Source organism: Amphiura filiformis, chromosome 9 (genome assembly GCF_039555335.1).
Source record: "Amphiura filiformis chromosome 9, Afil_fr2py, whole genome shotgun sequence".
In the NCBI taxonomy this organism is placed as follows: domain Eukaryota; kingdom Metazoa; phylum Echinodermata; class Ophiuroidea; order Amphilepidida; family Amphiuridae; genus Amphiura; species Amphiura filiformis.
The window spans coordinates 39,903,353-39,919,826 of NC_092636.1; the positions used below are offsets into that span (position 1 = coordinate 39,903,353).

The 16,474-nt window shown below is 37.9% G+C and overlaps 1 protein-coding gene across 3 annotated transcripts in view; it reads left to right on the forward strand.

Moving 5' to 3' along the window:
* Positions 1–3,689: 3,689 nt before the first annotated feature.
* Positions 3,690–16,474, forward strand: part of LOC140160985 (dolichyl-diphosphooligosaccharide--protein glycosyltransferase subunit TUSC3-like) — a 33,595-nt gene continuing 20,810 nt past the window's right edge. For all 3 annotated transcript variants that reach the window (XM_072184343.1, XM_072184345.1, XM_072184344.1), the window contains exon 1: positions 3,690–3,845. In XM_072184343.1, coding sequence (XP_072040444.1) covers positions 3,726–3,845 — 120 coding nt within the window. In that variant the 5' untranslated portion in view covers positions 3,690–3,725. The remainder of the gene's footprint in view (positions 3,846–16,474) is intronic.

Consider the following 16,474-nt stretch of genomic DNA (forward strand, 5'->3'; position numbering starts at 1 on the left):
TATCTTCAGTAGATAGCACTCATTTCATAGCTTATGTGATGCTATCTTCAGTAGATAGCAGATATTTCATAGCTTATGTGATGCTGTTCAGTAGATAGCACATTTCATAGCTTATGTGATGCTATCTTTAGTAAATAGCACTCATTTCATAGCTTATGTGATGCTATCTTTATTAGATAGCACATTCCGTAGCTTATGTGATGCTATCTTCAGTAGATAGCACTCATTTCATAGCTTATGTGATGCTATCTTCAGTAGATAGCAAATATTTCATAGCTTATGTGATGCTATCTTCAGTAGATAGCAAATATTTCATAGCTTATGTGATGCTATCTTCAGTATATAGCACTCATTTCATAGCTTATGTGATGCTATCTTCAGTAGATAGCAAATATTTCATAGCTTATGTGATGCTATCTTCAGTAGATAGCACTCATTTCATAGCTTATGTGATGCTATCTTCAGTAGATAACACTCATTTCATAGCTTATGTGAAATATTTCATAGCTTATGTGAAATATTTCATAGCTTATGTGATGATATCTTCAGTAGATAGCACACATTTCATAGCTTATGTTATGCTATCTTTAGTAGATAGCACTCATTTCACAGCTTATGTGATGCTATCTTCAGTAGATAGCAAATATTTATAGCTTATGTGATGCTATCTTCAGTATATAGCACTCATTTCATAGCTTATGTGATGCTATCTTCAGTAGATAGCAAATATTTCATAGCTTATGTGATGCTATCTTCAGTAGATAGCACTCATTTCATAGCTTATGTTATGCTATCTTCAGTAGATAACACTCATTTCATAGCTTATGTGATGCTATCTGATGTGAAGCCATCTTCAGTAGATAGCACTCATTTCATAGCTTATGTGATGCTATCTTCAGTAGATAGCACATATATTTCATAGCTTATGTGATGCCATCTTCAGTAGATAGCACTCATTTCATAGCTTATGTGATGCTATCTTTAGTAGATAGCACATTCCGTAGCTTATGTGATGCTATCTTCAGTAGATAGCACTCATTTCATAGCTTATGTGATGCTATCTTCAGTAGATAGCAGATATTTCATAGCTTATGTGATGCTGTTCAGTAGATAGCACATTTCATAGCTTATGTGATGCTATCTTTAGTAAATAGCACTCATTTCATAGCTTATGTGATGCTATCTTTATTAGATAGCACATTCCGTAGCTTATGTGATGCTATCTTCAGTAGATAGCACTCATTTCATAGCTTATGTGATGCTATCTTCAGTAGATAGCAAATATTTCATAGCTTATGTGATGCTATCTTCAGTAGATAGCAAATATTTCATAGCTTATGTGATGATATCTTCAGTAGATAGCACTCATTTCATAGCTTGTGATGCTATCTTTAGTAGATAGCACTCATCTCATAGCTTATGTGATGCTATCTTCAGTAGATAGCAAATATTTCATAGCTTATGTGATGCTATCTTCAGTATATAGCACTCATTTCATAGCTTATGTGATGATATCTTCAGTAGATAGCAAATATTTCATAGCTTATGTGATGCTATCTTCAGTAGATAGCACTCATCTCAACTTATGTGATGCTATCTTCAGTAGATAGCAAATATTTCATAGCTTATGTGATGCTATCTTCAGTAGATAGCACTCATTTCATAGCTTATGTTATGCTATCTTCAGTAGATAACACTCATTTCATAGCTTATGTAATGCTATCTTCAGTAGATAGCAAATATTTCATAGCTTATGTGATGCTATCTTCAGTAGATAGCACACATTTCATAGCATATGTGATGCCATCTTCAGTGTATAACACACATTATAATAGGTTTCTGCCCCTTTGTAATAAGTAGGCTGTTTCTTCAGACAGATGGTATAATGTATGCTATGCTTTCTACCAAAATATTGACACTTTATTATAACAAGATGTATTAGATATGCCTGTCATAAGATCCGATTATAAACCTTATTGTCATGTTGCTTTGTACTACACCAAGACTATTATACTTGCATTATGTTATGCATCTAAATCTCAAATTCAAGAGTAAAGTGTTGAATTCCTGTAAATAATGTTACATCCAATATACCTATGATAGTGTCCAGTTGTCAATAGAATGGCCCTTGTGTATCAGTATAGAAATGATAGATTGTCCCTTCTCCTGGTTTTAATTTACATCTAGCAACTTCTCACAATTCATTGAATCTTACTGACCCCTCCTGTCCAGAATAGATTTAAAAAAATTAAATCTCTAAATATCATACCGTAAAAACTCAATAGTTAGCATATGTGCTTAGCATATGCTTACTATTGAATGCATTAAAACATGCAAACATGAAGTGCCCCATCCACAAAAGTGTAAAAGGGGTTGAGCAACATAGTTAAATATGAACAGGTAAACTTGCAAATTTGTGCCTCAACCCAATTAGCTCAGTTGTTCAAGCGCAGGACTTAAGTACAATGGCATCGCACTTGCTAGTAAGCACATATGCTAGCTATCGAGTTTCTATGGTATTTGATCTAATTAGCTCCTCCGTCAAAGCAATTTCACAGGATTTCTTACTTTTATTTTTTTATTTAAGAAATCCACTAAAATTGTCCTTTTCCGAGCAAACATCACGGTTTTTGACGCAAGGCGTGGTTTGGGGTGCCTCCACCATGGGGGATTTCTGTTCATATGGGACCAAATTATAATTTACAAGTTGACCTCAAATGACCTTTGACCTCAATATATGACCTTGAACACCACCAATCAGTGGGGGCGCCACAGCACAGGGCATCTGGGTTAGGGTTAGACAGAATTGGACGTTTCAAAAACAGTATGCCTCGCAGTAGCCTAGAGGCATAAAAATGCTGACTCAAATTTTTTTGAATGAAATCACTAAATATCCTGTGAAGATAATGATCAATAATTTTCCTAAAACTAAATTTTCACACCTAACCTACTCTTCACTGATTTGGCAGCGGAAATTGATGCATTATGTCAACATAAATGAATAGACACATTTTGCAGTTAGGTTTTCAGGCTACCAAGAGGATGAAGCAGACTTCTTACACACACAAAAAATCTTCACCCACGGGCCCCCCTTGACATGCCAGACCCATGGGCACTACTTCTATATTAAAATTGGAACTATGCGGAACAAGTCCATTAAAGGCAGGATATTTTGCATAATTTTATTTATATACCTCTTTCATGCCTAAGGGGCTGTGGGCAAGCAATTTTTGCCAGGGCCAAAAAAAGAGGGGGAAGCAATGTTTGGCATGTGAAGGGGGGGGGGTCAGTGGAGTACCTTTTTATGCTCTAAAGGCTTAGGAAGTAGGCCTACAGAAACATTTTAACTATGCAAAATTTCCTGCTCGCTATATGCTTGTAAATTCCCAAAAATTTGGCATAGGCATATGGAAAAAATGTGGGAGTGCAAGCATTTTGGACATTTGTTTACCCCCTGATGCATTTTTTTTTTGTATATCATTTTTGTAATTTAACGCAAAATTGCAAATTCACAGAAATATTTTTTTCTTTGATTTTACCACAATGCCTGTTAAAAACCAATTTATTTGCCTCTTTTTGTCCTGCCACCCCCCCCCTCCCACCCTCCTCCCCCCATCCCTAAAACATCACTCCCCAAATGCTATAAACTGAATTGTGGGCGTGGTTGAATGAGTTGATGATGAGTGCTCCTGTTTACACGTGGGAACTCGGAACTCGATTTGCAAATGATTTTCAAAATGGCGTCAAAATCCAGAATTTTTTACGTTTCGATTCCGTGTGTGATAATAGCATTTTTATGCTGTTTATTTGTACTTTCAGCTCAGGTAAATGGCAAGAAAAAAGAGGTAAGTGATTTCTTCTTGTCATAGACGTACGAAGAATAGAAGTGTGACATGCAGGTGTTATTCACTGGTTTAATACCTGAACCGTGTCTGGTCAGTAAGCTTAATATTCTGTCGGTCCGTGTCACGTCACTTCCGGTTGATGATGTTCGAGTGAAAACAAGTCCCTGATTCGATTTTTGTTGATGATTTTTGTCATTGGTGTTATGTAAATTTCGATCGCAAATAGTCAGTGGAATCAAACAACCGTTTCTAAGCCTTAAGAGTGAAAGAAACTTACTTGATTTACCGTTTATATACTGACAAACTTAAAATTAAATTCCATGGTCGAGTGTCGCTTTTTTCCGAAATTGAATGCCACTCCAGCAACATCGCTATGTAGCCTCCTTCACAGCCGGTTTCTGTTGTTCACAACAAACCGTGCGCCACATGCAGTTTGGGCCCGAGACTAGAGATAGCCCGGATGTTCGACCGACAGAATAATTAAAAATGTCATGGACATGGCTTCTACTTCTACGATAGGGACAGGCATAAAAATTTCAAATTAATTCTATTAACATGAATTGTTGTTTATTGGAAGAGAGAACTTCTCAGAAACAATTTGACACCAAAACCAATCTTCTACTGTATTGCTAAGTGAAGTTATGACTTAAATTACTGTCGGAACATTGGGCCATTTTCTCTGATAAGACTTACCATAGGAGTACATGGGGGGACTTGAAAATTTTTGTGCCCCCCTGTCAATTTTTGTTTTCACTGTTATTTAATCTAATTTTGTTGAATATTATGTATGTTATCATTTTCAACACATCTGTGAAATTTTGTATGAAAATTCAAATTTTAAGGTGGTAAAAAAGTGATTTTTGTGCTAATTTTGGTCAAATTTTGCCATTTTTCGGCCATTTTGGGCCCATTTTAGGCAAAAACAATGATTTTTCCCAAGCGATAACAAAAAAGTGCTTTTTTCCAGCAAATAAGTAAACTGGAATTGTTATGTGAAAAGGATGAAAGTTTTTGTCAAACCATGTTTCCCTTTTGTCAGAAGATGAATTTTGGGTCAAAATAGAATTTTTTCCCAAAATGCCCCTTTTGACCCCTTTTTGACCAAAACGGTGATTTTCACCAAGGCATATCTCACAGAAAAAATATTCAAAAGTGAAGTCAATGTTGCATTCTGCTTCCTAAAGCATTGAATCTGTTGTCAATGCAAACTAGAGCATCTGAAACAGATTAATTTTGGTTTTATTCATCATTTTCTCCAAAAATGGTGTTTTCAGTGGCACAAAATGGCACAGATTTACATAGGGCATTATTATCAAGTAAAATAAATAGCGCCCTCGCTCAGATGTGCCTGTCCCTATCTACGACGATCAGTGACAGTGTTGTAGTCAAGACCTCTATGTCCGAGACCGAGACCTGCCCGTCCGAGATCGAGACCGAGACCAAACCTTCCGAGACCAAGACCACCCTTTCCGAGACCGAGACCTCTAAGTTCCGAGACCAAGACCGAGACCGAGACCTTGGTTTAATCCCGGGGGATACTCAAGTTTGGTTTGGGTAGGGGTGTGCAGCTGGGAATTTGAAAGGAGACCCATCACTGTACCAATTTTTCAAGAAAATGGACCCATATTTAACAAAATGTGTCTTAATGTTTGCAACTTTTCCTCCAAATTTTGTGAAAATTTCAACAATGTTGGCTATAGTGCAGGCAAAATTGAGCTTTTTTCCGTGAAAATTTTGAAAAAAAGGACCCATCCAAATACCAAATTTGGTTTAGAAAAAAGGAGGTCATTGATATACCGAAAGGCTGAAATTGCTACGTTCCCCATTTGGCCATTTGTACTGAGTACCCCACCCCAGCTTAATCAGAGTGGCGGCGGAAGCATTAGCATTCACATCCGAACATGCTCACTTTTGAGTCATTTATAACTCCACATATTGTTAAATCCCTAACCTCATACATGTCAGTATCATAAAAATGATTTCTGTATCTTTATTCTTAACAATTTCTCCAACATTCGTTGAAATTTAGGGTAAGGAAAAAGTAATGATCAACAACAGAAAGTCAAATCTTTTTCTTCAGGTCTCGACAGGTCTCGAACTAAAAAACGTCCGAGACCGAGACTTTTGAGGTCCGAGACCGAGACTTTTGAGATCCGAGACCGAGACCTTGACATCCGAGACCCGAGACCTGCAAAACCAGGTCTCGAGATGGTCTTGAGACCGAGACCTGGTCTCGAGACCTACAACACTGACGACGATACTCGACAGGATCCATAAGTAAGGATGTAGTGTCAAGGAAACTGCAATGTGGTCATGCTCATGCACGGTGCAAAGTCCAATGTGCTAGGTGCTTTATTTACAAGTTGACAGTCGTCGTGCGAGTAAAAAGTGAAGATGCCTTTACATGGCATTTGAGACGGCTCCCCGGAAGGCCTCTACTGACGGAGAGGTCAGGATTGAAGCGGGGAGGGCATTCCACAGGTTATTGTTCTGGGGAAGAAGGAGTACTGGTAGAGTTGAATACGAGCAGGAATGATCTGGAATTTGTTAGGGTGGTAGTACCTGGTGTTTGAAGATGGCATCTTGATAAGGATATGATCTGCATTGATGGCCACAGACTTGGTGACGATTTTGAACATCAGAATAAAGGCATGCTGATTTGCGCCGGTTCTCAAGGGACTCCCACTGCAGTTCGTGGAGCATAGATGACACGCTGTCCCGAAGATGGTATCTTGAAAGGACGAATCTTGCAGCACGGCGTTGAACCATTTCAAGTCTGTCTGTGTCTTTTTTGGTGTGAGGATTCCATACTGTGCTGGTTAGGGTGATTCACAAAAAATGAAATTGGTATTTTTCAACGGGACACCCCCTCATTTTGTTCATTTTGATAATAAAATCATACCTGCAAAATATGAAAAAATTCAAAAAATTTAGGGGTGCTACCGGTCAATGAACTTTTGTACACAAAGTCAATGGGATTTATGAGCCATTTTCTTTACAACACAAAAAAGCCATGTTAATTTTCCCTGATTGTGCCAAAAATATTTGATCATAGTGTGAGTAATGTCCTTAAAATAAATGCTAAAGAAAATTGTAAAAATGTTAACCCGCTTTCCAGAAAATTGCATTTTTGTGAAAACTGTTACATTTGGGGCAAGGCAGTTGCTGGAACAGCCAAAATATGATGTAGTTTTGAACTGGCCACTATGTTGTGACCCCAATTTATATACATTTCTTTTCAACCATGGTGAATCTAATCCTTCCTGTGGTCATTCAATTCAAACAATACAAATCTTCATCAGGTATGGCCATAATGACCACCCCTGATACAGATGTATGGATTTTGATAGTTACTATTACATAAGATTTCAAAAGCTGGTATCACCATTGGGGTAAACTAATATGTGAAGAATTTTAATCTTTTTTTTTTATCAACAGTTCAGTTCAATAAGGTATAAATTTGGGGTGCCTGGTGGGATTCCAGGGGATATCCCAGGGTATTCTTTTCTTGAGCTACACTCCTCTGTCACTTTTGAAACATTTTTATTATTACAGTCAACTATGAACTTTAATTTGGTAAAAACCCATGTTTTCACAAAGTAGGTATATCATTGAACATTTACTTCAGTTTTGCAAGCCTGGTAGACTTTTTAGGCCCTGAAATAAGCGTTTGAAATTTTTGACAAAAAATCCCATTGACTTTGTGTACAAAAGTTCATTGACCGGTAGCACCCCCTAAACTTTTTTGAATTTTTGTCATATTGTGCAGGTATAATTTTATTACCAAAATGAACAAAATGAGGGGGTGTCCCGTTGAAAAATACCAATTTCATTTTTTGTGAATCACCCTAGTGCTGGTGTACTCTAGATGAGTACACCTAGTAGAGTTGGGCGACTATCACTTTTTTCCTAGTCGACTAGTCGGCAGCAAATAGTCGCGACTATGACTATAGTCGCGACTATCTGTGGTTAAAATTGGACTGAAAAATCGGGTGAAAGATTGGTGGCAATTTAGTATTTATAATGCATGATTACAGGACCTGTGATTGCCGACATCGCATCATAGTTTGATACACAAACCAGCACTGTTGCGATACAAATTGCTACACTGTATCGCACGTTTGCGATGCAAATATTTGACTGTAAAATGCTGTAATATAGGCCTAACTTTTCTGTTCAATTAAATTCACTTGCCACTTTCCAGCAACAGCACAAGAAACTTCATATAATTTCTCAAACCTTCAATATTCCAATAGAGATCTTCGTTCGTTTCCATGTTTTGCTGTGCATGAAAATATGTAAACATGCCGGTACGGCAGTGCATATTTTCCATGGTATGCTCATGAACGTGTTGCATCGTGCATGTACGATTAACTTTCACCTCCGCCCCACGGCACCTGGCCTCATCTAGACTACTGCATTTGTCGCTACAGGGGTGGCATTGCAACATTACGACTGTTTGTCAGCTAATTTGTTTATTTTCCTGTTGCTTTCTAAATATTCTGTTACCACAATAAGCATAGCTTTTTGAAATTACGTGAAAAGTACTTCTAATCTAATAATATTTTCCTAAATTTTCCCTTTTGGAAAACACTTCTCGGAAGTTCTCGCTGTTTCTTTCCAAAGTTGAAATAATCTCATACCTTCAGTAGTTGGTACAAACACCCAACCTGGGTCTGTACATGCACGCTATGACGCTGCTACACCTGTTATCGCTGCATAAATTATAATCATAATGAGATGTTCGACAGTTCTAAGTAATTTGAGTTTTTAACGGCTTTTATCTTGTGGGAAAGTAGTTCGACAACAAGTCAATAACACCAATTTAATGATGATTTATGGACATTATGATTACTTGTTGGTTAGTGTTACTATTGGTAAGACAATGACTAACATTTTTCACATTTTTCGCAGTTTATATGTTAGTATTTGGTTGGTTTTGGTGCGAATAACTGGCACTTTTAAAGTAATTTTTTAACACAAAAAATATACTTGCATTAGTCGACCTTTGGTTTTCAATAGTCGTAGTCGCGACTATCAGTAATAGTCACGACTAACGACTATTGGCGACTTAGTCGCCAACTCTAACACCTAGGCGTATAATCAAATTAAGTAATTCTTGGCCAAACTGGAACATGCTCGTTGCGTCCATGTAGTGTACTAAGCGTGTACACAGTGTAAGGCGCGTGTATACTTTCTTCTGTACCGCGCTATATTCGCGTCGATAAAAACTCATTTTTCCCAAGAACTGGAAGGGCATGGAATTCCCTCACTCAAACCACTATATCAGCCCCATCTTTAGATATTTTCAAGAAAAACCTCTAGCTTGCCGGTCACCAAATAGTTAGCGATTTGCGGTTTTCGCCCTGCTGACTACAACTTCAGAAGGTTCAGAAGGTTTATCGCGGAGCCACTATAGCCAAAATAATAAATTCTCGATCATGAGAGGATGTACCTTCTGCGTCAGCGTATTTTTCATAGAATAACACGATCGCGCAACCTGCATGACCTAACCTTGACCTTTGCCTAGCAACGACCGTGTGATTGGTCAATTCTCAAAACCTGTGTTTGCGCCGTAAGCGCCGGTCTTTGCGTAGTACGCTCGGCGCAAATAACTGTGCGTTCCCAAGTTGGCTCTCATGATCGAGAATTTATTATTTTGGCTATAGCGTTCACAGTTTAATCTCCGCAGGAGGTTATATCATCCAAGATCCAAGATCCACAACAGGGGTAGCATTAAAAGGCCCGAAAGTCGGGGGTTGTTTTCCTGTGTTTTTCACTCCCGAGCTTGCAGAAAATCCAAATACATGGGTAGGCATGATCTAGTTCACCACGTATACCCTGTGTGGGCAAGTCATACAGTATGACTTGCCCTGGACGTCCATATATGTTCGGAAGAGACGGATACATTGCATGAGAGCCTGCCAATTTAAGCTTCCTATAATATCAATTGCACATAACATACGAAGTCACAAACTTACAAACTTCAATATGCACTTCAAATACAGCAGACCAGCTGTTAATTATTACCGATCCTGTAGAATAACTTACATAATCGTCCATTTCATGGAATCCTGTTGCTCATCAGAATTGCCCATTTCATTTTTATCTGTCAAATGCGCTGTGGATGTGCTCCATTAAATCACAGGTGTGAAACTGACTGATATACCACTCGCAGAAAAGCCAGCCTCGTGGCGCTGGGGCATGACATCATCGTGGACGTATGCAAAATTTCCGACGGGCGTCATATAACCCGTATTGTGATTGGTTGCAAAAGCCATTCTTTGAAATCGTAAGCCAATCAATGAACGCGACGGCCTTTTACGGTATTAATTAATGTGACTCGCCAGTAAAGTATGTACGTCTAACCTGATTGGTTTACAAAACTACTTTGATAATTGCTAAGCCAGTCAGCGTGCTCGATGCAACAAGCTCGTAGAGGTTTTCGAGAGGCAAATTCACGTGATGATCCAGCGATCGAGTATAAATTCAGCTTGACAACTGCTCTCGCGCGAGATCGCAGGTGCAATAACAATACATGGACACAATCACTGTCATTTACACAATGGAATAATGAATTATTTATGACATGCATCGGCTGGATTTTACGATCGAGGTAAGGTTTTTGGCCTGTCCCTGCGTGAATATCCTTAGTTTTCAGCATCAAAGATACTTGCGATGACCAGTTTTTTGCGGACACTTTGATAACAGGTAACTTTTATAGGTCATAGGGTAGAAACTGTAGTTGTACAATTTGTACGAAATATACATTTTGTTATAGGCCTAAAATGTTTACAAAAATATATATATAATTTATACGTACGTTGTGCTTGTATTCGGTTGTTCGACGTATATTCACCACGTAAACTTGTATGGCTCAAAATTCGGACCGCTAGTATCAGTTTGTGAATGAGGACATCGTATAAGTTCCTTGTACTAAGCATGATCACACAATTTTCTAGTGAAGAACCGATCAGATCGGGAGGTTCTGAATCGGGCCGATTTTAAGCTTATCGGATCTGAATCTGAATCGGTAAAAATTTGTTACTTTCACCGATCTAACAAACCAATCCAATGCTTTCATAATAAAACAATATTCAGCAATAATTTTTTCGAAAAACAGGTAGTTCCATCTTATATTTTCAATTACAAACAAATACTTACAAACATTTGTATGGCAGCCACCATGGATTCCAAACTGACCGAAGTTCGTCGTAAGGAATTAAGAATTTCTCCTTTATTTGGACGATATATAGCTTGGGACTTTTACTGTTTGTCGCTTTTATTATTACTGCAACTATATAGCCATTGATTAGTTTATGGTACAGATTTTCTTTAAGAGCATTACTGATGATTTCATGAATAAATGAAGGTATAAATAATTCCACGCGAGTCTTCCAAGCATTGCCGAAGCCGGCGAAGCCCACAATCGACTATGTTTGAGTGACGTCATCAGGGCAGGGGTAGTGTTATTTGATCAATTGCAGAGACCCTCCCGGGCGAAGGGATTTCCCCGATATGGACTGACGAAAATGTGCTTACACATATTAAAATACTATAGTGCTAGTGGAATATTTAAAATTTTATTTTTCATTTTTGTGCATCTCAAAACAAAATCGGAATATGTAATTTCTTCTGAATGCTTCGCATCAAAAATTTACATGTGTGCAGGTAAGTTAGGGAAGCTTATGTGTTGCACTTTCGTGAACAGCATACAAATTGCGTGCATCAGCATGCGGTATTTTGAACACAGTTTCACGGCTGGCCGTGATTACTGAATGTATGAATCGGAAATCTGAATCGGATCGGCCGATCAAAAACAAAAAGGATCGGAGATCGGCCGATTCAGAAAAAGAGGTGATCGGTTCTACACTAAAATTTTCAAATAGGTTTTTTCACATGGAAATTATTTTGTTTAAAAAGGTGATCATTTAACTTAAAAAATGAGGGGTCAACCATCACACTACAACCATGTCTGTAGCTCAAATATCAACAAAGTTAGGGCAAATGTCTGTTTTTAAAAATTTTCGTTTTTCTGCGGCCATCATTGACAATGCTTTACAATGACTTACTGTACAAAAGAGCCAGTAATGCATCATTTTTCACCACGATGATCCGTTTTACACAAACACATGACAAAGGCGATTTTATTTTATGAAATCTAACTGTCACTGCATGATGACTTCTGTATCAAGGATAAAGGACCAGCACTTTTTAGACTACATCTTCAAGTTTCTGGTGTCCAAATTTCAAAATTTTGTATTTTCCTATGGGGATTACACAGTTAAGCCATTTACTGTGGTCGCAACTTTTTGAGCGTTTTGAGTTGAACGTCGCCTCTATAATAAGCAATGTGGACATACCTAACATGGGGTGAAAATTAAATCTTGGGGGTGAAAAATATTTTGCAGTGTAGTCAGGGGTAGGAGTAAGGTCCAAAAGTAGAGGGTCAGAGTTCACCCCCGAGCTTGCATTCCCAATATAGAGGGTGAAAAATTAATATTTTTTTAAATTTAGGGGTCATTCACCCCGATCGGGGTTAACGCTACCCCTGGTTCACAGTGAGTGTTCCAGTTTGGCCAAGAATTACTTAATTTGATTATAGCACGAAACATGGCCCTAGTTCCGTTTAGTAGTTGTTCCTTCCTCACCATAGGGCCATGAATGCCGTACGTACGTAGAAACGGGGCACCCTGAATTCATGTCGCAGTGATGACGTCACACTGACGGTAGGTATGCCAGGCAAACCTTAGTTTTAACACATTTGCTAGTCAGCGAAATTCGCCTAGACCGGGGACCAAACACAATACATATTTACATAGAAATTTCAATTTTTTTCAAGAACAGGTTGGTCAAGGAAACCTACATAAATATGTTTTCTATACTTCACTTGACCCAAATATATGATTTTTTATGGTGATGAGACACTCACACATGGAATTTTAGAGGGATTTTGATAGCAGTTCCATTACAATCTAAGTGCGGATAGGTTTGCGCCAAGTTCGGCTGCAACCAGCCTAGTTGATGCGATCTGATTGTGATGATCCACCATACATTGTAGCAGCGAAATTACAGCGCTTTGATCCCTGTTAGATCCGGAAAAGGCGCTATATAAAACACCGAAATTTATTTATTTTATTTATTTATTAAAAAAAGCTGCTATCATCATGAGACTTAAATCTAGAAACACCCCCGTAATGCTGTTTTGGGGAATTTTGGGAGCGATTGCCGAATAGGGTGCAACTCTACTAGGTTTAGTACAAGACTGCCCTACCCCAACCCTAAACCCTAACCCTAAACTCTGTAAACGAGGACTGGACTCAAGTCTAGCAAGTTGCACCCTATTCGGTAATTGTACCGAATTTTGCTAGCAGAATCTTTTTGATGAAAGTCGATCTTTGAAAAGATGTAACTTTTGCCATGAAAAGTGCTATGACAAAAGGTTTTCAGTTTTGGCTTTCTTTACTCAAGGGCTTTAATTTGATATAAAATGATGCAGTTTGATGGCAAATTTAAATTCACCTGGCATACCTACTGACGGCATCTATTTATAGGAAGAATTCAAAACACGGTGACGTCGGTGACGATAACAGTCACAAGTCTGGTCTTTTACATCCTCAAATGTGCTCAAAATTTACGAACATGCACCAAATATGTTTTGTTTAAGTCTCATCTTCACATGAGGAATGGTAGGAAGTGGTATTTATGAGAAAAAGTGGTATTTAATGTGTACCCTGGAAAGGTTTAAGGTAGACATCTCAGACCTTCGTACGGAGAAGGACAGTGGAAATCGTAGTGACGGAGGTGTGAGTACGGGCTAGTGTACACCATGACCATGTCCTCAAAACATTTTGGTTGTCCCCAAAATATATGTCATGTTTTTGAGTACCAAATAGTGGTTGTCCAGGGGATAAGTACATAGTTCAATATGGTTGTCCCCAGTGATTTTTGGACAAGAGGACAAGAAGATAAGTACTTATTTCGAACACTGACCATGATGACACACCGTCGACCATGTCCATTCATGTATGCTGACAATCATCCAATTCCATTCATGACAATGTCAGTGCATTGATTGACAAAGCCATGGTCATGATGTCAGGAATTGGACTGGTCCAGTTATTTGATCATTGGTGGACTTTGGAACTATTATTCTTTAGTAGGAATTCCAATTGTCTATGAATAAACGCAGTTTCAGCAGCTGTACTCGATCCAACCGCGATCGTATATCACATATGTTAAATTATAACACAAACCCACGACCTTGGATACAATGCTAACCAATCACGAGTGCGTTGGCTTGGTTGGATTCACTTCCGCGTTACTCATGCATAATCGCACACGCTGGCGTAGATCGTGCAGTGTACGCAAAAAAGCGTCACGCTATTGACAGTGATTAGTATTGAAAGCTGTGTTCATTCAATTGGAATTATAGTAATTTGCTAATTGTAAATCAATTTGTTGTATTTAAGCCCTTTCGCAATTCCTGAATCATGATGCATTATGGGTAATATTTTCCAATTTTTTGGAGATAAACACAAGGAGGCTGCATTGCGTTTGCAGTGGCGGCGAACTTTGCACTTCCTTCAAAAACATATTTTTGTAATACATTTTTTATTCATTCCTACATATGTTAATATTTCCTGTGAAATACAAATATTGTGAAGGAATGAAGACCAAACTTTAAGCGAAATTCCAGTACAAAACGTTTTTATACGCTCACTGTCTTACAAACGTTTACCCCATTGAAAATATACAGTACTTTGTCTCATTGTGTTTACATGTATATCTCCAATTCAATTGGCAAATATTACCCATAATGCACCATGATCTGCCAGATCTGGAATTGTAAATTTTGACTTTCATCGCTTGGAGGGCGCAGAATTGATGCTGAATTGGTCAATTTGGCGCCCCCTAAGGGTGGCATCCGGGGCACGTTGCCCCCCTCATAAAAAGTAAATGCACTTACTGATAATACAATGAGAGAAGCTGATTCTCACAACCAAATCTTACGAGAATCATTGCGAGAATCAATTCTGTGATTCTCGTCGAAATCTAGGCCCTGCTATTATAGAGACTGCGCAGTTATGTCCATATTGACCTTTTGACCGTGTTTGTTATTGAACGAGCATAGAACTTCAGAGCCCGGTCTTGTCACAACAGCACGGTACCAGCACTCAAAATCATTTTGTCAAAATAGCCCCTAACAAAGGTGAACCAGGGCGAAAAAAAAAACCCAACTTAAGGGATGTGGTATGAACCTTTGGACAGTATTTATTATGGGACATTAGAGCACATCAGACACATCGAATTGCATTCTGAATACGAAGAATGTCTTTCTGATATCAAATAATTTTGATTTTTTGAAATTTGCAATGTAATACACATTTTATGGCAAATGATTAAAATTGATATTTTGATATTTAACAGTACTCAAGTAAACTTTATAAATCTGATAATATGTACTTAAAGTGTATGTAGGTGGGATGAAAAGCCGACGATCAATTAAATTTTGACCTTTCGTATTGAAGATATGGATTTTTTTTCTCCCAAAACACACAAAAAAAATAGGTCTTTTTGGGGAAAAATCCATATCTTCAATATGAAAGGTCAAAATTTTCAATTAATCATCGGCTTTTCCTCCCAGCTACATACACTTTAGGAATATATCATTAGATTTATAAAATTTAATTCGAGGACTGTTATATATCAAAAATGTGAAAAAATTTGTATTATATCGTGAATTTCAAAAAATGAAAATTATTTGATATCAGAAAGACATTCTTCGTATTCAGAATGCAATTCGATATGTCTGATGTGCTCACATGTCCCACAAAAAATACTGTCGAAACGCTCATTCCAGATCCCTTAAGCACAACATTCGTCCCCATCAAAAAACTAACATTGAGAAGGAAATGTTTTTCTGGGAAGAGATCGTAGGGGATTTCCATTCATGAGCAGAATAGTTTCATTTTTTTCTTGACATTAAAGCTTTCTGTGTAGGTTAGAGAGAGCACATGTTTAAATCTCTAGACTACCAGCAGGCATGGAATAGCAAGATTGCAACTTCCCTTGAAAACCAGTTTAGACCGAATCCCTGCCCACATCACTTTCACTGTTGCTAATTTGGTCGTAATTGGCGTAATAAATCCTCAAAATAAAGGGTGAAAAGCAAATAAATGAAGCCATTCAACAAGAATTATGTTCAGGAGAAGTCCAATTTATTCAAGGGTATTAAATACTAATATTGTAGGATGAATTTGCCATCATACACGTGCAGGTAATGGTCATGGATGAATGAATACGCATTGACTGTTGAATTGGGAAGCTTTATCAACACAATGTTTGCTCAAATCTTTGCGGGTCCTGGGGACCAGTGCGGTGGAAAAATGACAGAGCCTCCTACTTTTGCAGGACAATGTAATAAATATACTATAAATAGTTTCAAAATTTGCTAAATTAAATGTACTTGACAAAATACACATAAAATCCATATTCCAAAGTGTAACAAAAAAGGAGCCGCTAGGAACCTAAAAATCGTCTCCTAAACAAAAAAATTGGGAGGACCTTTTTCATTGCCTTAAAAACCAAATAGCACTGTCAAAAATATATTATTTTGACCTCTGCGC